The sequence below is a fragment of the Cyclopterus lumpus genome, chromosome 21 (genome assembly GCF_009769545.1).
Source record: "Cyclopterus lumpus isolate fCycLum1 chromosome 21, fCycLum1.pri, whole genome shotgun sequence".
Classification (NCBI taxonomy): Eukaryota; Metazoa; Chordata; class Actinopteri; order Perciformes; family Cyclopteridae; genus Cyclopterus; species Cyclopterus lumpus.
Window position 1 is genome coordinate 16,984,921 of NC_046986.1, and position 24,535 is coordinate 17,009,455.

General features: G+C 42.8%; 1 protein-coding gene across 2 annotated transcripts in view; it reads left to right on the forward strand.

The window, feature by feature from the left end:
- The window catches only part of LOC117750038 (neuropilin-2-like), an 89,976-nt gene that overhangs the window by 21,725 nt on the left and 43,716 nt on the right, over positions 1–24,535 (forward strand). For both annotated transcript variants that reach the window (XM_034560886.1, XM_034560885.1), the window contains exons 3-7: positions 4,003–4,184; positions 12,138–12,365; positions 14,878–15,033; positions 15,145–15,314; positions 19,714–19,869. In XM_034560886.1, the coding sequence (XP_034416777.1) occupies positions 4,003–4,184; positions 12,138–12,365; positions 14,878–15,033; positions 15,145–15,314; positions 19,714–19,869 (892 nt within the window). The remainder of the gene's footprint in view (positions 1–4,002; positions 4,185–12,137; positions 12,366–14,877; positions 15,034–15,144; positions 15,315–19,713; positions 19,870–24,535) is intronic.

Here is a 24,535-nt window from a genome sequence, read left to right on the forward strand (position 1 = left end):
AGCTCTGATTAGTGTACGTGCATGTGTGTGCATGTGTGTGTGTGTGTGTGTGTGTGTGTGTGTGTGTGTGTGTGACTGCAGACACACTAAGGGCAACCCTGATGTTTGAAAGAAATGTGCAGGTGTAAGAAGACAACTCCCGACCTAGAGAGAGAGAGAGAGAGAGAGAGAGAGAGAGGGAGAGAGAGAGTGAGAGAGAGAGAGAGAAGTGGGAAAAGCAATTAAGACCAAGTCAGAAGGGAGGAGTAGGAGAGACGAGGGGTGGAAGAGCATCCGTAACCAAACCTTTTCCTTAATTCACGTCCTACAGGCTTTGGAGAGCTTTCTCGCTCACGAAACAGCCCTACCCCCCCAAAACACACACACACACACACACACACACACACACACACACACACACCACAATCATGGTGTCAATTGTTTTATTAAGCTTTAAATCCTCAATCTGTGATTGCGATCCATCACAAATGCTTGCCTATTTTTACAGCTGTAACCGCTCATGTGACACATTTTAAGAGAGGAAGAAGCAGCTCGTACACAAGAGCATTTTGTGTAAAAGGGTGGGAGAAATGAACTTCTTGTCATTCCCTATGGCAAGTCGGAGAAAAATCTGATTGGCTGCAGCGAAACATGTTGTGGGGAGAAGAGAGGGAGAGAGAGATGGTGATGGGATTAAACAGTTTGTTGGAAGCTGTGTCCCTCCTACACAGAGACAGATTGTAGGAAACCTCAAACCCCTCTGCAGATCCATCTGAGCGCACGGCCACCGGCTCTGTGTGATCCAGTGTGTTTATGTGTGAGATCGAAAGTGTGTGTTTCTGCAGGTCTCTTGTGTACGTGTGTGTACTGACTTAGAAGGGGCTGTGTGTGTCTTTCAGGCTGTAGGGAGGGAGGGAGGGAGGGAGGGAGGAAGGGATGGAGGGGACACCTGTCTCTGTCTGTCCGAGGGGAGGAGTTGGCACGGTGAATGCAGTGTCATGTTCTCTCTCTGACCAAGTCCACACTGTGCCGGCTGAGTTGAGGATCTGTTTCTCTTAGTTTTGCCACACCCCAAAATAGAGCTTTCCTCAACAGCCGTGGAGTGGAGGAATCTGTAAAAAAAACAGAGTTTTGGAAGATGTTTATGAGTCTGCTCAAGAACTGTCGCGGTATAGATAGATTGATCGATTAACTGTCAAGTTAATCTATAAATCTATCCATCTTTCCCTGCACCCGTCCACCCATCTATCCGCTCAGCTTTGTTAATAAATGGGGATTTATAATTCAAATATTCATGAACTCTAACGTCCTCTCTCTCCCCCATCTCTTCCTCCTGTCGCCCACACATTGGCTCTCGGCCACTGGTTATGCGTCTGATGGCACATGAGAGAAAGCTCGAGAGGAAAAGGGGACAGAGGGAGATCAGGAAGAAATCAAAGAATGATTGGGAAAAAGACAGCGTTAAGAAAGTAAAACGCTGAAAGATAATTAGGGATAGAGTGAGCCAGGAGGAGGAGAAAAAGGAGATCTTGTCAGGATACACGAGTAGCCGTTAAACAAAGTTGTCATTTCACAAAAGAGGAGGAGGAAACTGTCGCCGGGATGAAGCGTTCTCTTGGGAAAATCTGACAGGAACTGCGACACATACACACGTATGCAGGCACACACACACACACATGCTCACAGTGCAGTGACAGCTTGCGTCATGACTGTGGTGTCATAGTTCTACGCAAAGCAGACACAAAGCATGATGTGAGAGTGGGAGGTGTATGACCCTCATTATGTCAGGAGCTTGCTCACCTGTCAGAAAAAGACAGAAAACACACCCACACACACACACACACACACACACACACACACACAAACTGCATGCGCATGCACGCTGAGAAACAGAGCAAAAAAAGACACACTCCTTTGTTTCTAAACACACATCACACTGTGTCTATGCCCAATAGAGTTCTCATCTTTGGACATGACAGCCTCTTAAGGAGCTATGAGGGTTCGTTTGAATCTGCTGCTATTGTCTGCGGTGTATCACTATTACAGTAGTCACCAGTGTGGGGACAAAGTAGTAGTAGTAGTAGTAGTAGTAGTAGTAGTAGTAGTAGTAGTAGTAGTAGTAGTACTAACATTCTATGGTACATGGAATTTGCATTCATCTGTTGAGTCACTGTCCTTTGGTCGCTGGTTTATGGTATTTAATAAAAGTCAATTAATGTTGGTTGTACTTAAAGCGTATCTCTTAAACTGGATGGAAAAGACAAGATACTGTGTGTTCCTCAGGGTTGAGGCATGTTCATTTGATTACTTTAGAGAAATGTCGAACGCTCAATATGAGAGCTCTTAGAGGCCCACAGGGGTCAGAACTGATCGATATGATGGATGAAGGTGTGCAAATAGTCCAGCCATAAGAGAAACCCTATAATTGAAATTTAAGTCACTCAACTTAGATTCAAACTTTATGTCGCTCAAGGAATTTTTTTCCAAGAAGCTATTTCAGAGCCAGGCAGGTGTGTGTTTGGTATCCAGACACGGAGGCAACACTCCGGGTCCGGAGACAGGTCCTAACATGTGTGGTCAGAAAACATGAAAGAAATGGGAATAAAAATAGATTCAGAAAGTTCCCCTTCTGGATAAAAGGAGTTACATGCAGTCGTTCTGCTTTTCTGTCTGTAGTTTTAGGTAAATTCCCATTTGAATCATGACCGATGTATGAAAAGACCGATAAACAAGTTGACTGTTACTTTGATGCCAATAATATTCCCATAAACTTGTGTTTAGTGTTTCGTACTGAGGAATCCATGTACATTATATTCCATCGATTCCTTCATTTAGTACCAATATGATTAGTTGTATTACACCATAGCCCCTCTTAAAGTCTGCATAAAGTGTGAGATATCTCCAAGGAAAGAAGAACTAGGTAAATGCTCAACTGACCTAAATCCACTGTAAACAGGGGAAAATGGGAATTTCTCTGAGAACTGAGGGCCCCGAGGCTGAGCCACAAACATTATTGAATTAGACCTGGATAAGGATGTAAACTGGAGTCATTTGTTCCAGATTAATCCTTTTCTAGCATCAAAGGCTGAAGGTAGGGTGCATCCGTAGTTCAAGAAGCTCTCACACTGACTTTGGCCCTCGTGTGACATTCAACAAAACCCATTGAGGCAAATTTTCGTGCACAATGCAGGACTTGTTTACTTTTAATTTCTTACTAAAGTATTGCAACGCTTTGCTTCAAGATCATGAAACTTCTAATTGACAGAAACATAAGGTTTGTGTGACATTGGGAATCGTTTTTTCTTATGAATTTCTAGAGTTCAGCACACATGTGACACCACTGTTTCTGCATGCGAGCTCAAGGGAAGCACGCCATCTTACATCCACGCTCTCCTTTTGTGTGTATTATAATATAGTTATAATCCATAAAATGATGTTCTGTAGACCATGAAGCCCGGGGCAGTTGGGGTATATAATCACTCGATTACAGTGCAGTTATTGAATTTTGAAACGGTCTCTCTTTCTCTGTTGCCTCAATGCAGGTGGTTCTTTTCTTCCTCCACCGTCTGTGAACTACCAATGTCTTCTGCTGCATTCATTTGAATTGTAATGACTCCCGATGCTTCGGCTGACAGTAGCTGCGTTTTCAGAAGTCCTTCTAGTCACTGACGAATGCAAAAAGTCTCATTGCTTCCGTTTTGTTGCCAAAACAAATGTGATCTGCCTGCCAGATGAAAAAACTAATAAAGAACAAAAAACTAATAACATCAGAGGCAAAGCAGCTTGAAAGGATTTAACAATTTCCTCCTCCTGAAATTAAAGTCTCGTCTCCCCTCTTCCACGAAACACCTCATCAGTACATTCATTAAATGTCTGTACATCAAGCATGTACAGTAGTACATATTTAGCACCGTAGATTATTAATGCCCCCGTGTTATTACATTTTACTGAAATTTATATGTGTATATCACTGTTTAGACGTGCTGCAAATCTTATTCAATGATATTTGTTTGTCTTCTGCAGGTACGACTATGTAGAGATCCATGATGGGAACTCGGAGACGGCCGACCTACTGGGGAAGCACTGCAGCAACATCGCCCCTGCACCAATCATATCGTCCGGGCCCTCTCTCCACATAAAGTTTGTCTCGGACTACGCCCACCAGGGGGCGGGCTTTTCACTGCGCTACGAAATCTTCAAAACCGGTAAGTTGTTGCTCCTTTGTTTTAGTTTTTTTTGTCTTTCACTTGTACTTGTAAATAACATTACTATACTAAATACTAACTACGTACATAACAACTACATTACAGACAAGGTGATAGTCAGGCCCCAGCTTGTGACATTGTACTGTGGCTTAGAAAAGTTTTCCTTTTGCATAGTATTACTCTACCTAAAGTCTATATTTTAATAATCCAAGACTCGCAAGAGGGTTATTATCCCTGTAGATGACCCCAACACATGGACAGACTTAAAGTGGCAAAAGAAACGTTTTTTTTGTTTAGATTTTTTTGCAAAATGTAATGGCTGTAGAATAATGACACCATGGACGTTTAAGTTGGTTCCCTATAAACCTGACATGCCAGAGAGTTTGTTACACAGAACCATCTGAGAAGGCGTCATTGGAAACTGAAAGAGGGCAGGCAATTTAAAAAATAAAAAATACTTGGCAGATAATTGGATGAACCATCTGTCATTTAAACACTTGCTGAAGTTGGTAGACGAGCAAAGACATCTTTTCCATCGAGAAAAGCCATCAGTGTCGTTCTTTGCTCTTCTGTCAATGAAGAAAGCCTCTTCCAGTGCTGATACAACGGATGCTGTTGTAGAATCTACGCTAACCTCATTAGGAGCAGACATTGTTGTTTTTAATGAACAGTCACTTTCTCCGTGTCATCTCACACACACCTAAACCACTCCAGCTGCAAGGTAATATGAGTCTCGCTTTCACTTTGCAACACTGCATGCCACCGGGTGAGATCTCCGAGGAAAATTAAGCCTATTGGTTGCATCAACCATTGCGCAACCAAAACAGGAAGAGGCTAGCGTTCATGTTTTCCCCATAGCTATCGGTAGCTATATGCACAGCTACCAAAGTGTGTCAATGTAAGCTCTTTGCGGTTGCTTTCCCCAGAAAACGGCAGAACTGAAAGTCACTGTGGAAAACAAAATGCAGTGTGTACTCTACTGTTGCAGTTGCTAAGCTCTGAGGGAAACCAAAAGTGGTATTAATATATTTGCGAAAGCGGCGTCATCAAAAATAACACTTGGAAACGGATGGGGGAGTTGAAACGTTGTCTGTTTACACTTTAACAAAAGTGAACAGGATTTTATAAGCACCTTTTAGATTGCACCTTCACAAAGAGGCCATTAGTAACCGTATTACAAGCTACTCATGGAGGACTCAACATGCTTCATTAGGTGACCAGGCCTCGTTTATCTCCCTGGTGTCATGGGAGACGGAGAGAAAGAGACGAGAGACACAGCAGAGGACCCTTGAGAGCCCTTTAGACTGACCAGGCGAGACATCTCTCCCCTTCATGGCACTTTGTGTGTGTGTGTGTGTGTGTGTGTGTGTGTGTGTGTGTGTGAGAGCTTGACATCGCTCCCCTTCACGCTGCCATGGGTCAGCCAAAGTGAGACCAATTGAGATCAAGGGCGAGTGAGACAGAGGGACGCATAGTGTCGGCCCCACAGCCATCTCGTCCCGTTCCCCCTGAAAGCATTCCACACATACCCTCTTAATTGAGTCCTGAGCCCTGTTCCCCTGAGACACATACACACACACACACACACACACACACATACACACACACACACGCACACACTGAGGGCTGAAGTTACTAACACAACACGTGCGGTTGTCGGTGTTTCTCACTCTGGCACCAGTCTGTTGGGATTTTCTGTCTGTGTGTATGTGTGTGTGTGTGTGTGTGTGTGTGTGTGTGTTTGTTTGATTGTGGGTGTGTTTCTTTTGTGCTTGACACAGTCCACCTGATGGACACAAGGGTGTTAGTGTTCACACCCTCGCACCCGAGAAAGAGAGAGAGAGAGAGAGAGATTTGTGAATCAATTAATTGATCTTGGACGTATGACATTCTCCAACATACCGGACATAAAATATGATTACGGCAGTTTCATGGGAAGCATTTAGATGAAGTCTCTACGTTTACAGTAGTTTGTAATTCAGCGCAAATGTTCGTCTCACATTATTTGTACATTACTGCTGTTTATAAAAAGAGTTAAAGTTGGAAATGTTGGAATTACACAAAATATTTTCACATTGCCACGGCTTTATAACGCCTCTTTCGGCATGATGATATAATTGGTTCCTTGCAGCTTTTAACCCCCTGATTAAGGTTAGATATCGATTTATACACAAAAATGACTTCAGGGAAACATCATGGTTTGGATACAAATTCATACTTGTGAATAATAATGTGAGTGAACATCGTGGTTTTGGTGAGACTTTGTTAATTGGGTCAATGTAAAAACAAAAATTGATTATCGGTATGAAATTACAAATTAACCATGGTTGCCTGTGTTAAAGTCCGCCATTTTGTTTGGAAGCCACGAGGGCTTTGTCACGTGAATGTCAACACATGTTGTTTTGGGGCATGAGCTCTATTAGGAGGGAATCATACCTCATTACCATCAAGTGCACGACCTCTGGTTGGAGGGACAGCTGCTTGATCAATTAGACATTAGCATATACTGGACTTCCTCTACTTTGTCTGTTTGTGTAACTTAGTGTTTGTATGTTTGTGTGTATTTTCATGCTCAGCGTTCCTTGGCAGTAATAATGGAGCCTTTTGGAGCATTCAAGCTGCTGCCATACTGTAGGTCCTGGAAAGTGCCGCAGAATGTCTGGTTCTGTGGGGGACTAGATGTGTGTGTGTGTGTGTGTGTTTGTGTGTTATACTGTTTAGCCTCAAGCTGAACTGTCTAAATATTTTTTATTTTTATAATAAATGGTTATGTTCTAATAATAATGGTATTCCTCCCTCCCCCTTGCTGAATATTTAGGGGAGGGGGCTCTGCCACAATCTATTCCTGTTACTAAGGTCTGTGTTTTGGATTAATGAAATGAGTGTGTGCGTGTGTGTGTGTGCACGCTGGAGGAGATTGTCCCCCATGCTCTGGGTGTCCTAATTACTGTACCCCTCAAAGATTAGCCGTCTCGACAGACACACAAATTTACCATGAAAAACATTAACCTAAAACTCAGAGGCAGACATGTGCATTGTGTCTATTACACATTCAACGTTTGCAGAAAATAAAGAACAAATAAATATATGGGCATGTAAGGCATTGGCACATACACGTGAAAAAACACCTTCTGCACGCATAGTAATAGACATCAAAATGAAGGACTTGGCGAAGCTCAAAAAACACTGAAACACAAAAACACATAGACGTGCCAGATTTCTTTTGTTTACAGCTCTGTCACTATGGATACTGTAGTAAAATCCAAGCCAATAGGAGCACAGTCGCCAGAATGGGGCGACCAATCAGCGTTCACTGTCTAGGCCGTGTGCCCCCAGCTGTTATGGTGACCCAGAACTCTCCAGACACACACACACACACAGACACACACACACACACATGAATGCAGTGATGCCGGCTGGACGGTTACTCATGAATGCAGGGCAGCAAGTCTGCACGTAAACGTTAACTCGCTAACACGACCTCACGCCACCTATTTTTGTCACTTATGACACTTATTTTAAGCTTTAAGATATACCTCACCCTCAAAATGACCATTTGTGAATCCATTACCTTAAAGAAAACGTGTGTGCATGCCTTCATGGCAAAACCTACATTATACTTGGATTATACTGCACGAGTTGTGTGATTGTTTAAAAATGATGTTTTTGATATAGTTTTGCTGTTGTTAAACACTGCCTCCACTAACAATTCATCAAGACTTTTCTCTGTTTTCTCAATCTTTGCTCGAGAAAAACAGTTTTCTTTCACAAGTTGAGGTTATTGAGGAAGTGGTGAGTAATTGAAACAAATGGTATGTTTGTGTGTAAAGTTTTCCTTTAAATACAACCACGTCATGCATAACCCCCAAGCCTGAAACCTAAACTTAACCAAAAAACAATTCTTCACCTTAAATATTAACACTTTTCCTCGACAGCTTTTGACCTAAATGAGAAACGAGTTCCCACAGTGGAAACTGTGCGAACAGTCACACACTCTCCTCAGGCGGTGTAATGTGGAAGCTATCGTGACAATCCTTCCAATAACTGCTGTTGTTTACTTTCTACCAAATACCTTGAGGCACTTCCTCTCTGCCTCTGTCCGACTCCCCATCAACTCAGTTTATTACACAGTCTAACCAATCAGATTGCTTGCTCCTCCCTCCTTTTGGCTTTCATTGAGGAAAGTGGATCCAGATCTGACCCAGTGAGGAGCGAAAGGTGCTCTGTGGTAGAGCTAATGTAAAACAAACAGCAGAGTTATGACTTCTAAACAATCCTTAGCCTGAAATAGAAATGGGATCATTTCTGTGGTCTGCAGTGCAGCATATTGTGCCACATTGTCATATATCTTGACTAAAATAGTGGCTTAACCTACATTGCCTACATTTAGGATATTTTGCACTATGCCATCTCATACCAATGGGCATTTCATAATGGGAATAATGTGACAGATGAATTTGGCAGATATTTCTACTGACAAATATGTGTTTAAATTGGTTTGTTTCTATATATTAGAATATAACCAACGTTTGGGTAATGGCACACAGAGAGTGATCCAAGATGTCAAACTCGATATTAAATGTGCAAATATTTCCCTGATTTACATCATCAAAGTAATGTTGTGCTGCAGCTTTTAGCAAATTGCATTGAAATAGCTGAAGATGTGGTTTTCTTGTGACAGTTTGATTTTTATATGTCAGCGGTTATTTGGTTGAATAGTCAGTTTGTTGTGGAGGGAAATCCCTGCTGTGATTCTGTGACAGAAGCTGAAATGTAATCGGAATAGTTTCAGCACCACGAGCAGCCGACTCAAAAGACACTAAGTTGGAATCTAACCGTACATTGGGAAAAACCAAGCTGTGGTTTTGAAGCATCTTTGGAGCTGTGTGTGGGCCTGCAATGTGTGTGCGTCTGTCAGTGTTTATGTAGAGTCACCTCTACACGTGCACTAATGTATGTGTGTATTTGTGTGTGCGTGCGTTAACACAAGGTGGAGGGAATGGGGAATAATTGTGGGTTTGATCCGACTAATAGCCCATTGGTATGAAAAACAGCTTACGCAGCTTACCGCACACGCACACATTTATATAGGAAATAGACCAAATTGCATTCTCGCCACACACACACACACACACACACACACACACAGACAGACTGACAGACCTTGTCCTGTCTCCCCAAAATCAGTGAGCCATAAGCACCAGCGCCAGATCTACCCAGCAACACACACACACACACACACACACACACACACACACACACACACACACACACACACACACACACACACACACACACTTCCTCCAACCTTACCCCATAGTGAAACACGTGTGTCTTTCACAGTCATCCAATTCAAACAGATGGGAAGTGAGGAGAAAAGAATAGGAAATGAGACAGTGGGAGGGAAGGGAATGATGGAGCTGAGGAAGATGAAAAGATTTATAGGATGAGGGTAGAAAAAAGAACAGCAGGAGAGAATAGTGTAAGAAAGAACCGGAAAGAAAAGGAGGGAAGCAGGGGATGCACAATTCTAAAAAATGGAAGGAGAAATGAATGAGGAGAGAAGTTGAGTGGAACAAAAGTCATAGAAAAAAGACAGCTGTACTTAAATGTACTACAGAAGAGAGTACAAGCAGTTTTGAATAGTATTAAACACATTTCAAATACATTCTTTGTGGGGTTTTAGTATAATTTAAAAATAAAGAAGAGGGACAAGGTGGAGACTGAGAGAGAATGAGGAGGGACAGAAAGAGAAAGGAGGGCACAAGTGTTTTTGCAATGTTCATGAACATGAAGTAATGAGAAGGGAAAAAGTGCTGCAGGCAACAGAACTGGTCAGGCGTACACACACACACACACACACACACACACACACACACACACAGTCTCTCAGATCGACGCTATCCAGCTACTGACTCTGCAGGGGGGCCAGACACAAGGGGAACCCAGCGAGAGACAGTGTGTGTTTGCTTGTCTCTGAGATCGTTGCACGAGGGAGAAGGTCACGATAACAAGTAAATCAGAGTAGAAAGTGGGAGCGAAAAAACACAGACAAACACAGATCTAGCGAGACAAAATTCTGTCTCACTAAAAATAGACTGCAGGTTGCAGTGGGAAATGTATGATCACATAGATGTAAGGCATTCACATAGATTAGCAAACACAATTGGGAACATTTAGTTTGGAGCACCATTCATTTCTTTAACTACAACATAAATCAACCAAATTATACATTTGGGCGAATTTCTTCAGTTGTAGCAGACAGTTGTATTGATTAATATCATAGTCGTGAGACAAATAAAAACTAGGGCTTAAACATGTCCGATGTATACAGCTTGTTACTGGACATGGACACGCTCAGATGTGTCTTACTGTAATGCACTTTGCATGCCAGAAGACACACACACACACAGACACACTCTCACACACACACACACTCACTCTCTCTGTATGTGTTCATATTCACTTTCTCTTTATTTACTCATGCAAGCACAATAGCAGACATTCAAACAGACTGGAGAGAAATAGGTTACTATAAGAAGCTTAGACTGTGTGTGTGTGTGTGTGTGTGTGTGTGTGTGTGTGTGTGTGTGTGTGTGTGTGTGTGTGTGTTGTGTGTGTGTGTCTGTCTGGGTGGGTGTTTTGGTCATACATGGCTGGGTGGACTGGAATAATGGTCCAGTTGGTGCGACCACATCCACTCCATAATGTGTGAGTCAGTATTAATAGAGAGGGTATTACAGTCATTCAGAAATGAAGAGCCCCAGATTAACCCCCAGATCACTGTGTGCACATGTGTGTGTGTGTGTGTGTGTCAACAGATTCTACATGTCTCTTTGTTAATAGCATTCTCCAAGCTCAGTTTGATTACTTGTTGTCTTTATTTGTTTCAGGAGCATACATGTAAACAGAGAATGTAGAGAGGACAGGTTTTTGAATTAATCAAATTGCTATCTTGGAAATACACCTGTTTTCAAAGAAGAAATCAGACACTTTCGTTATTTTATTTTATTTTGTATATATTAGAAAACAACTTAATTGAAGGATTTCATATTTTCGTTGGTATTTTTGTCATGTACAGATATGCAATGAAGATATATTGATGATATGTATGTTTAATTTGTCTAATATCAAGTGTATTTGATCATGTGACGAGACAATACAATGCTATGTGTGCTTCATAACTATTAACCACTGGGGCCCGTTGTTACTTCCTTACAACATAGATTTTTCTTCTTCTGCCTCTCTGAAGTTCCTCAATCTCTTTTTTTTAACGCTAAGAGCAATATCTCTTTTGAGGTTGTCCCTGCATTTCCCCCAGGTCGCTAGTAGGGATGCAGCATCTGTGCACTTTATTTACACGGGCAGATGCATTTTTCTGTTACGGACATCCAGACTTCGGCTTTCTGGCACTCAATGGCTCTTACTCTGCTGTATCCTTGTCTTTACAGAGGACAGCGTGTAAATAAAATACCGTGTTGCTGCTTTAAAAGCCTGCTTTAGACAAAATGCATGTTGTGTTTTAGTTTTTTAGCTGGAACACCTGGATCCGCTGCATATCAATGAATCATATTCCCTACATGGTCATTTTGAGGTTACATCCCTCTCGGCTCAGAATTCTACCCACAAGATTCACGTCCACATAAAACTACTGTTGTTGTGCCCTAAATACATTTTCGACATGTTTTCCAACATTCTTACGAGCTGCATTTAAAGTACATAATGTGAAGCCCGATTCCTTCTATCTGGTCAATAAAGCTGAATTATCTGTACTGGGAGTAATGAAATAGTTTTGCACTTATTCAGTTTGAAAGCACCTTCTGAGTGGCTGCCCTGTATAATATCGTCACTTTGAAGTATAATCACAGTCTACGGTGTCACACTGCTTTAGATACATGCTTTTTTTCTTGAATGTCTCTTAATATCCATGTTGTGTCTGCGTCTTCGTCACAGGCTCAGACTGTTCCCGTAACTTCACCAGTCCCACGGGTCTCATCGAGTCCCCGGGCTTCCCCGACAAATACCCCCACAACCTGGAGTGCTCCTTCATCATCATCGTGCCCTCCAGCATGGATGTGACCCTCACCTTCCTCACCTTTGACCTGGAGAACGACCCCCTGCCGGGCGGAGAGGGGGACTGCAAGTACGACTGGCTGGAAGTGTGGGACGGGCTCCCGGGAGGTGAGACGTCGACCAACCAAGCATGTTTATCGATCACGACGATCACGAGCCCATGACAACGAAGGTGTCGCAACCATTTTTGGTGTAGATAATCTCGATGAAGGTGTTACACAATAATTCAGCCAATTCACTTTCACACATTTTTAAACGGTGCGTATTCTGCCCTGCCTACATCATTATTGACTGAGGTGGAGTAGCACCTATTTTAGTAGACCTGCGTTGGATGAAAGCGAAGCTTACAGGCAGGATGTTGGCACCTGCTGTGGAGAAACAACAGAAAGTGTCAAGGGGAAAATAAAATAGGAGTTGCTGAGAGGAGGGAGAAACAGGGGGGGGGGGGGGGGGGGGGGGGTGAGCTCCTCGAAGGTCTGGAAGAGTTTAGAAGAAGAAAACTAAGGTCCAAAGAACTTGGAGCTAGTTCCAAGAGATGGAAGAGGTATAGAGAAAAAGAGGAGCAGTGGAAGGGCAGCGAAAGGTTCTCCACTTGCTGGGAAGACTGGAACAGAGGAAGGAGAAGTTGAGATGAATAAAGGAAGGCCAGAAGAGCACTGTGAAAAATATGAGAAATAGGAGGAACTGTAGGAGTTCAGGAAGCTGGAATAGAAGAGGAAGGAAAATAAATATTTTATACTATTCTATTCTGGTTTTGATTATAGATTTTTGTTGTTGTTTGTTGTGTACAAATCAAATAACTTGTTAGGAGATCTTTTTAATTGCTTATTTATTTATTAATACAGGCATGAAAGACTGAACAGCATTAGTAGCAAAGGAGAGTAAACAATGCTGCGTCTCTCCTTATTAATAGCTTTCCTGTACATATACTGTATTTTTAGCCTGTGGAAGAAAGAAAAGTCAGATAGGAAACTAAGGAGGTTAAAAGAGAAAAGGAAAACGCCACGACGTCTTTGCCACTTTTCAGGGGATTAAATAGAAGACAAGAGAGGTTAAGCAAAGTTGAAAATCAAAAATAATAATAATAAAGATGACCAGAAAGGCAAAAACAGAGGGATGGAAGAGAAAGAGAGGCTTACGCTCTGTGAGAGACAACAAGAAGGAACTCCGGATGAAAAGGAAAGGAAGCAAAGTAACGTGAAGTGGGAGGAGGTTGAAAGGGAGGGAAATATGCAGGATGAGATTCAGAGGTGAAGGACTTAGTTTCAACCTCTGCAGGCGTGTAGAGTCCTGAGCAGGAAGAGAGGGAAAGAAGAAAGACGAGCGGGAAAAGAGCTCGGCCATGTTTGTTTCTTACAAGCTTAAAATGTGTTGAAGTGTTGATGTTGGTTTTGTGTGTTTGTGTTTAATGACGGAGCCAACTCAAAGCTCCTCCTTCCCATCCATCCATAGCAAAGCATTGGTATCATTTTGTGTCTGTGTGTGTGTGTGTGTGTGTGTGTGTGTGTGTTACCACATATACTACTGTATATCTACCGGGGTCAGGCAAGGGACGAATGTGCCTTCTATCAATATGTAAGGCGGCTGAAATTAAATTCATAAACACAGAGGGAGGAAGAGAAATGGAGCCATTTTTGCCTGAAAGCCAGAAATATGAAGAAAAAAATATATTCAATTTGTTGGCCCGGATATTTATTTATGCAAACATGGGTCATTTATTTTTAGAAATCATCTCTGTGGATTTGAGATTCTCTTCCTCTTTTTTTCTTTCTCCTCACCACCAAGAAGAAAAGAGTTATTATCGTTATTTGCTCAAGAGCCCTGTTTCAAAAAAATCAATAGCTCTGATCGATTGTTGGCTATTTTCTTCCCCTTCCTCCTCCACAAGCCGCTTTGTGTGTGTACAGTATCGCTGTGTGTGTGTGTGTGTGTGAGTAAGAGAGAGAGAGAGAGAGAGAGAGAGAGAGGTCGGGGGGGCAGCAGGATGAATCAACTAACTGTGCTCCCACCCATCCACACACACACACACACACACAAGCACGCACACATCCCACGGCTCTAAATCACACTCATCTGTTTGTGTTGACATGTACAAGTTGTGGTATTAGAGAAGCGGGCAGTAGGATTTACACACACACACACACACGTATAGTACACATTGTAAAACCATGTCCACTCCAGAGATAGAGTTGATAGATGGAGGGAAGAGAGGTGATGACATGAGAGGGTGGAGTGATGAGCAGATGTCAGCGGAGGAAGGAGTGATGAAGATAACAGCAGAAAGAAAAATACATTGCAAGTACACAGGATAGAGAAAAACAAATGTGAGGATTATGGGTTAAAAGGATTGCTGAAGGAATGAAAAAAATATTAAATCATCTTGACACCTGGATGAGTAAAATCATTGCAACGTCTTGTGTAACCAGCATATCACGAATCACAAAGAAATTGACCAAACAATGACATATATATATATATATATATATATATATATATATATATATATATATATATATATATATATATATATATATATATATATATATATAAATATATGATGACATATTTCAGACATGATTTTAACTGATGGCTAATCCAATACCTCTTGTTTGATCCACAGTCGGCCCTCTGATTGGTCGATACTGCGGGACCAGGGTGCCCCCTGAGATCCAATCATCTACTGGGATTCTCTCTCTGTCCTTCCACACTGACATGGCTGTGGCTAAAGATGGCTTCTCAGCTCGATACAACATGACGCACAAGGAAGTCAGTGAGAGTAAGTAACATCGTAGTGTGTTTTCTTTTATTATTATTTAATAAAGAAAAATAAATATATGCAAGCACGTGGGTGTAAATCTCTTCCTCTTCTCCTCCCGTCCTCTTGTAGCTTTTCACTGTAGTAATGCTTTCGGGCTGGAGTCAGGAAAGATCACAGATGACCAGATCACAGCCTCGTCGAGTTTCTACGACGAACACTGGTTGCCGAGGCAGGCCCGCCTCAATTACCATGACAACGGATGGACGCCCAATGAAGACAGCAACAGGGAGTACATACAGGTAAGAGTCTAGCTACCTGGAGCTGCGCTGAAAAGGCCATTGATAAGGTTGCCATGGACACATCAATGCTTTACAACCCTGAATCAATGACTCACATGTGAATATGAACAGATATAAAAAAAGTTTAACTGATCGCTTAATCTCCATGAGCACACTAACATAATAAGGAAACATTAATTAACGTGTCTGTGAACTCACATAAATGTTTATTTATTTTTATTGGCCAAAAGTTTGTGTGCACATCCACAGAAACCAAAATTAAAAAACAACTTAACTAAATAACACACCAGTGGTGAAAAAATAGATTGTATAACTGCAAATACAGTATATATATCTATATATATAGATATATAGATATAATATATATAATTAGCATCAATGACCCACAATAAAATAAAAATGTCTTCACAAGTAAAGTGTTCTGTAAGTTCTAAACTATTCTATATACTCTATGTACAGCATGTAGGATTTATATTGATAGTGACAGATGATATGTACATATTTAAAAAACAAAGTGCATTAAAAGCTGTACAAATATTTCATGGGAGCAGTTGATATTGTATTGTTAGATGGTTATTGACCGTGTATGACTAATGATAACTGTTAACATCAGAGTGATGCCACTAATACTGAAAAACAAAAATGATTTAGCAGAACATCAAAAGCTTATTTTAATACAAGTTGTGAGGCGTTTCCCCTCTTTGGCACAAATCCAACATCCCAATCCTGAAATGCATGAATCTTAATCTTGAAAAAGTTTTCTCCACCTCAACTAAAAAACTGATTGCACTCCTATTTTAATTGCATCTTTTTTTTTTCTCCTTGCGTTGACATGTCACACATAATAACTCCACCACGGCTATATTTGTGTCAGCGTATGTGAGTGTGTGGGAGCGAGAGCAAGCGAGCGAGTGAGTGGGAGGTGTAGTGATATCAAGGTTTAGCAGCTAGATGCCTGGGTAAGGCATTGTTTCCCGTATTTTATCACAGTGCCAACTTCCTGCCATCCCTGTGCCAAGTGTGAGTTATGAGGCTGTCTGGGTGAGAGGGGAAAGGGAGTGTGAGGTTTACTCACCCCTCAGACAGAAATGAATTCAAACCAGCCTGCGAGGTGCTCTCCGGTGAGATGCCTTCTATAAACAACAGATTATCTTGTTGGGTGTCACCTTCCCGTAGCCCTGCAAAGACTGCCCATGGGTCTTTGCTGCACTCATTGTCGATACAAAATTTAAAATAGGTGTAATCTTATCCATGATTTCCCTTTATTAATCAGTTTGAACCCGTCCTGTACCCAATGTCAGACGCAGTCTTGTCCACTGCAAATTGTGAGTCACAAAACTCATCGGTGTCCGAAGTTTTTTCAAAGGTTGTGCCAACTGGTCCGGGTGCCATCAGCTTCACTCTCCGTTTTCCAGACTGAAATCCTGCAGCACAGTCAAACCGCGGAGGAGCTTACAAAGAATAAGGCTTTCTTTTGCACAGCTAACATATTCAATCCTCTCTAAAGCCTGTGATTAGACGACCCCAAGGTGTGCTGCTTCCACAAAAAAAAAAGAGTAAAGAGAAAAGGACCACAAGTTGGCTCAGTTAACAGGAAAGGAGCCAGTGTGGTTAAAGAGACAAGAACCGGGCGAGCACCTGATCTGTTCATTCGTAGACACGGGGAAACAATCACAGACAGCCACAAACAGATTTGGAATAGAAGCGGCGGCGGTTCTGATTGTCAGAGCTCTACTGAGGCCAAACTCTGGACCAGCAAACACAGGAAGGGACTGTGGCCAAGAGGCAGCATGAGGCCAAGGTCCCGTCAGTCTCTTCCTTCCTGTTTCACCTCAACTGCACCTGACAGCTCACTCTCTGCGCCCCGCTCTCACAATTAGCTGACGTTAAAGAATTTGCTCAACATGAACCGCTTGAAAGACTCCATATTTTGTTCACAGAATTCCTTTTTTTTTTTTCTTTTTTTTTAATCGACATAAAGACCATTAAGCTCCTCAACCCATGAAAAGACCTCGGATTCTGAATCATTGTGTGTGAAATGTGCAATCTCTGCATAGAATTGGGAGCAAAGTCTCATGTTGTCTCTCTCTGGTCACTGGTGTTGTGGTCGGGTCGCCGCGTTCCACTGAGGCTCTCAGCTGTTCCACTGCGTTAAAGCTTTGCAGAGAGCAAGACCCCTCTATGTGTGTGTGTGTGTGTGTGTGTGTGCTTGTGTGCATCGTTGTTTGTGCATATGTGCGTGTGCAGCCTCCTGTCTTGACAAGCAGCTGTCATGAATGCCAACATGCCTCCCCTTCTTCCAACTAGCACCCCCTGGTCTCTTGTAACTGAGCGTGTTCATGCGTGCGCATGTTCGAGTGTGTGTTTGATGATATGTGCGCCCACGCAGCTCCGGCATGTGTGTTGTTGCTATGTTGGCTCAAGAGCCACGTGTGTCGTTCAAATCTCTCTCCAGGGCACTTTCTCTGATGTGGCCTGCTGTGCTAATATCATGTTCTATTCTGCTTTACTCTATTCCATTCTATTCTATCCTAGTCTATCCTAGGCGTGTCTAGTCTTTTCTGTTCTACTCTATTTTGATCTGTTCTATTCCGTTCTATTCTATGAGATTCTGTTCTATTATATCTTTTTCTGTTCTGTTCTGTTCCATTCTGGGCTGGTCCAGTGAGGTGTGGTGCAGATTGATGATGTGAGTTCTGGTGGCTCCGTTATTCTAACAACTCTGTGATTGATGAGAACCCTTCCCATGGCAGGCTCACTTAGCATATCTCTCTCTCTCTCTCTCTCTCGCTCGCTCTGCCTCCTCTCTCTTTCTCTCTCTCATTCGCCCGCTCGCTTATTCATTCATTCTTCACCTCCTTCTATTCTTTCGCTATCTCTCTCATATTTCCCTTACTCCCTTACTCTTGTCCTCTCCTCTCCTCGGTTCCGGACCATCGATTAGTTGTCTTGGTGGATCTCTGCCTGGCCCTAAGTGTGTGTGTGTGTGTGAGTGTGTGTGTGTGCGTGTGTGTGTGTGTGTGTATTGGAAGTAATCTAAAACACCCGTCTCTCTGACAGATAACAAACGCAGCATTTTACCTCCCCTGGTGTTTTGTACTACTGTATACCCCAGTGGGATGCACACACACACACACACACACACACACACACACACACACACACACGTTCTGATTAATCTACAGGTTTCAACAGCTCCATTGGTGGGGAATAAATGTTATAACCTACAGTGGAACCTTTCTCATCTTCTGCTCTTCATTTGTCTGCAGCCTCTGTTGTTCTGCACAGTAGAGGCTTGGATCTTAACGTAGCAGGGCACTTCATTCATGAAAACGGAGGGTTTAAACAGTTGCAGGTGTGCTGTGTTCCTGGTAATTGTAACTTCTGAATGTGTGGAATTCATTGAACGATTAGCATGATTTATTACGAAATGATTTCCTCATTATTCATGCAAATGTTCAGCAACAGCTGTCAATATTCGCTCGTTACATAAATACAGTCTTTTGTAAATAAACTACGGTACTTACAGGAAACAACTTGGGAAGGTCTAGGCAACAAAACTACTTGTTTGGGTTTAGGAAGATTGTGGTTTGGGCTGACATAACTATGGAATACACTTAATAAATACACTTCGATAAATCAACGTTGACTTCTGGTTTCACACTGTACATTAATAGCGGTTGGACCCCAGATATAAGTACAAAATATAAATATAAAAGTCCTCATTAGTCGTGTTAAAATATATTAACCCAACAATATAATATATCTTACAATTTGAGTGAGCAAAGAGACAAATAATCTGTCTCTTTTGTTACTTCCAATTGCTTTATAGAGCTACGTTGTTCTGCTTGATAGGCTCATGTTGGGCACCGTGGAGCAAAACAAATGCACAACTTGAGGGACCTTGGAAGGAAGGAGTTTGAAGCCTGCATTCAGTGCATAATGATGTCTATGTATAATGCAACATGGCTCGCAGCATGCCAGACACGTAGCGTAGCATCCACAATCAGGATGGGGAGGTGATTATGGCTATTGTATGGGAGGAAATTAAAATGAGCCCCAGGTCATTACTATCGATCTGCAAGGAGAGAGAGAGAGAGAGAGAGAGAGAGAGAGAGAGAGAGACAGAGAACAGAAGGAGAGGAATCTAGAGTGGTGAAGGTGAGAGATGGATGCTGATTAGTCCAGGTGTATATTTATGGGTTTGTGTCTATCTTTAACCAATTTATTGTTGTAAGTTTCAACAGGAGGGATGTGACTTGGATTCTGGCTTAACATTAGATTTTGAGGTTGGAGAATGTGGTTGGGATTTCAGTTCATTATAAGTTCTCAGCTTGTTTGCCTCCTTTAATATTTTCTTCATGTTGTTTTTTTCCCCCTCTGTCCTCCCTGCCAACAGGTGGACCTCCATACTTTAAAGGTCCTTACAGGCATCGCCACCCAAGGCGCCATTTCAAAGGAAACTCAAAAGGCTTACCATGTGACCACCTTCAAGCTGGAAGTCAGCACCAACGGAGAGGACTGGATGGTCTACAGACATGGCAAAAACCATAAGGTAGGCACAAACACACACACACACACACACACACCACACATGCACAAACACACATATTCCTGAAACGCAAAGTAGACGGTGGAAAGGGAAGAAGTGTGGCTGTTCTTAGGTGACACACTAGCCTGGACATTCACACTCAAGGAAGAGGCAGAGAAACATATTAAATGGAACATATGCAGCAACACTTGACCACCAAGCTCAAAATTCAACCGGTGTCTGCAATTACAGCTGTTCCACCATCCGCTCAGTTGGCTTCATTGAAGGCTTTACGACCGAGCCAGAATCAGCACACGTCTCCGAGCTCTGAGCGTTAGCTGACATCATTGAATGCAGCTAAACTTACAGCAGACTGCGCAGTCTGCTTTTCACATCCCATCTGGTTCGTGTTACTCACTGGTCAGAGTTCTGCCGCTTGCCGACCTGGTTGGACAGGTTTCTAAGCTGTTTCTCTCACTGGTGTTAAAGCATGATGAATCGTCAGCCGGTGTGCTGCAATCTGTGGGGGCCGGGTAGAAATGAAGCAGACGGCACCCAGGGTCTTTAAAATGGTCGCAACTGCAATTAAAGTAGAGGAGCGTTCCAGTGGTTGTGGCTGTTTTTTCCATCAGGCCCGTTCTCCCACCGCTATGGCGGTCACATATGTTTGTCCTGCGGGCTAACGCCACGTCTAGCTTTGTGCTATAAACCCACTAATACATGCACACACGCTCACAGATGCAGACGTGGAGTACAGTACAAATGCGTCTTCTGCTTTGAGAAGGAAACAGGAGATTCAGTCGAACCATCTGGGGTTCCTCTGTGGACTGCAGAGTCCATAAGGCTTATAGATGTAGCTCACTCCCAGAGAAATGGTTGATGGATACAACACAGGGAGTTGTGGAGAAAGGCAGTCTGGGAGAAAATAAATACATTGATTAAGGCATGGTAGAAGAATGAGGACAAGGAGGTGAGCGTAAAGGAACGTTTTTTTTTAATCAAGTTTAGATCTATGAAGCTTTGTTGAACAGAAAAATATATAATTGTGGTAGTTTAATTGGTGCCATGTGAACCAATATGAACCAATTCAATCAATCAATTTACCTCCATCGGTCAGTTGTGTTGACAAATAGCAATATTCCGCTGACATCAGGCTATTTAACTATAACAATCCAATACTATTATTAGCCTTGATAATATTACAGATGATGTTTTGAGGTCAGATGTTGGTGTCACCACCCACAATCCCTCTCGATTCCCCTATAACCCTGGAAAGATGCGTTCAGGGCTGAATGCCCGTGGGAGGTACAGTGCGTGCGTGTGCTTGTATGTGTGTGTGTGTGTGTGTTGGAGGAGGGGTGTAGAATAAATCAGCGGCAGTTTCTGGTTGAATATCCCTCCCTTGTCACACATACAGACACACGCACACACACACACACACACACACAATATGCGCATCCTCAAACCAACTGAATCTATCGAGCCCCCCTGGTGAGTCCGTGCTGTGTAAACTGATGGTTCAGCTCAGGGTCCTCAGCCGTTTCATTTGATCTCATCCGTACAATATGGATATTAACCAGATATATGGGTGTTCTTCATACTGACAGTGTCATTCTTCTATGTACACACAACATCTATTGCATGTCTTTCTGTCCAGGAGATGGATCCCTCCATGGTTGCTCTTCCTGTCCATATAGAGGGTCTAAAGACAGAGCATGTAGTGTACGGGCACATTTTTTATTTGTAATTTGGTATGCATGTGTCAATGCTTCTTATGTCCTGAGAGGGAGAGATGAAAGAGGAAGCTGAGAGAAAGTAGAGCACAGAGAGAGATAAAAAAAAAAAGACAAAGAGCGTGATGGTCATTTATGTGATAATGAAACGATGGCGTCAGCATCTTGAGGCCAAATGTCAGCTGACATACCTCAGGCGGCCAATTGGCAACCGCCTTGCCTTCTCAACTGTCTTCCTTTTATGTTAGAAAGACATATAAATAACTCAACGGTCGGTGGCCAAGAAGAGTGTTTTATGGCTTGGATGTGTAAAACGCTGCGTTTGCATTCACAAGGTAATCCAAGGAAAACGTTTTTTTAATCATTGAGAACAGATCATGGAACAATTCAGGGATCAGCTCAAAGCATGGAAAGCAATGTAAATGTCCACAAACGCCACACAGCAGGATTTATGTATTAATTTATTACAAGATACAGTAGCTTTTCGACCAATGCAAGTAATATATAGAAGTGTCCCAACTCCTCTCTCCTTCACTGGTTGAACCGGCTCTGAACTGTTCACTTATCTCTGACCTGACTTTTTCACTCACTCACCTCTTCACTAGTTCTCTCAAAACTCTGTCATCCATTAACTCCTCCCTCCTTGTCCTCACACTTGCTGTCTTCACATCTTCATTCACCGTATCCCTCCACTCTGGCACTCCTTTCCATCCCTCTTCTTTCCTTTCCCTCGGCACTCCATCACTCCCCCCCCCCCCCCCCCCCCCCCCATATGTTTCTGAAAGTCATCATGAGGCCGACAGGCAGGTTTATGCTGCTCGAACGCATGACTTTTTATGCTTGACTTCAGCTTTAAATTGGTGTGTGTGTGTGTGAATCTGGAAGAATCATGACATTTGTGTTTTATGTGCAACAGTCCTGAAAGGAGGACAGAAATTAATGGTAGCCACATGTATATTGAGAAAAGAAAAGTATTGGCAGAGCATACTGTCTTTGCGCATGCAAACACACACGTGCACAACACAACAGAAGACACACACGCCTGCTTGTTGCATGTTAACGTTTGTCTCGGATGAGTAGCTCTTAAAAATAACAGCCACCGTGCACATGGACACACGCACACTGCTTCCAAACATCTGGGAGCCAGCCCACATCACACAACATCACAATGATTTGTGTGATCTGTAATGTATTTGATAATGCTGTTAAAGATATATTGTGAACCAGATGGGAAATGTGGAATATGTGTTAAAGTGCAGGGACTTTTTGGACAGGAGGAGAAGTAATACTCACAAATGACAGGTTCTGACTCAAGACGTGCACTAGAGAAAGAGGAAGAGGGGAAAGAAGCAGATAGAAAGTATTAGACACAAGGGGAATGCCAGGCGAATGTGATTATATTAGAATCATCATTGCAGAACCAGTATGCTTTGCCATTTCTCTGGGATTAGTTGCGATTCTTAGCCAATTTGTATTTTATATTTTCTCTGTCTTTTCATCCAGAAATGTTTCTGTATTCCTCTGGTTCTGTTTTTAATTAGAAGCTGCCATTTCTCATATCCACTCTCGATGATCAGGCCACGTCAGATAATGTTTCACTGCTCATGGGAAATATCATGAGAGCACCAAAATGTATGATACAGAAACAGGAAGATTATTGGTGCAAAAAATTGTCCGCGAGCCTGCTTATGGGAGGTTGGAAAAGCAGACATTTTCTGTGACCCGAGGTCTTAAGTGTAGACATTATGTTGTCTTAGTTTGACTCTTCCTCTCGAGAAGTCGGAGACCTTCTGCCAGTTGAGGTACATTTAAGCACGACCTGGTACAAAAGTCATTTCGTAGCCCTCCTGAATCGCTGCAGGCAGAGTTGCCTGTGGCCATTACAACACTGGACCTCTGCCAAGACCAAAACCTCTTATTCCCACCGTAATAGAGGGATGGATGGAGAGCGAGAGAGGGATAAAGGTGGGTGGAATCAGAGGAAGGGAGAGGGATCGTGATGAGAGGAAAGTGTCAGGCAGTTGAAGAAAATAAGACAGAAAACATAAGCAAAAGGTCAAGCATTGAACTGATAGAGAGAAGAGAAACTGAGCTGTGCAGAGGGAGGATGAGAGGTGGAAACCGAAGGGAGAGAAGCGACCATAGGGGAACTAGTGAGTGAAGGAAAGAGGCAGAGAGGGAGAGCAGAAGTGTTCACTGGGGAACCACGGCGCAAAAGAAGGAGGGATGGACAGATGGACTGAGGCATGGAGGAGAGAAGGAATAACGAGAATAACAGACGAGGGTGTCGACCACAAATCCCTCTGGATAAATCAGAAGTCTCAGCAACACAGCCTGTAAGGATGTCAGGAGAGGGGAAATTAAATAAAACGACAGAGTAGTGGGAGGAGAAGGGGGGTGAGGTGAGGAAAAAGGCAATAGGGAGGGTGGGGTCAAAGGGTAGAGCGAGGAAAAAGTTTGTGACAAATGAAGAAAGAAAAGCTGAGAGGAAACGAGACAAAGGGGGATATTATAAGGGCGGCATGTGTCATTTGGTTTGTGACTTAACTGTCACACACACACATACCAGGGTTTGGCTTTCAAACACAGGTTACCTCCCTGAAGTCTGTGTGTGCGTGTATTTGTCCTTGTGTGATGAAATGAGAGGAGATGGGGGATGTTTTACTATTTTATAACTCTATGCTCACACACACACACACACACACACACAGAGCATGGACATTTGAATAATTCAGCTTGTCTGCGCTGGTCCTCACTGGCTGACTGGCTGTGGCCCCGTGGGCTCACAACACACACACATACACACACACACACACACACACACACACACACACACACACACCTGTTCTTTTCTTTCCCGTGAGGTGGACATATTCCTCTGCTCTATTTCTGTAGTGTGGTTACGCGTTTGGGTCGTCAACTTTTGACACAATATGTGTCCTTCTGCCGTGCATAGT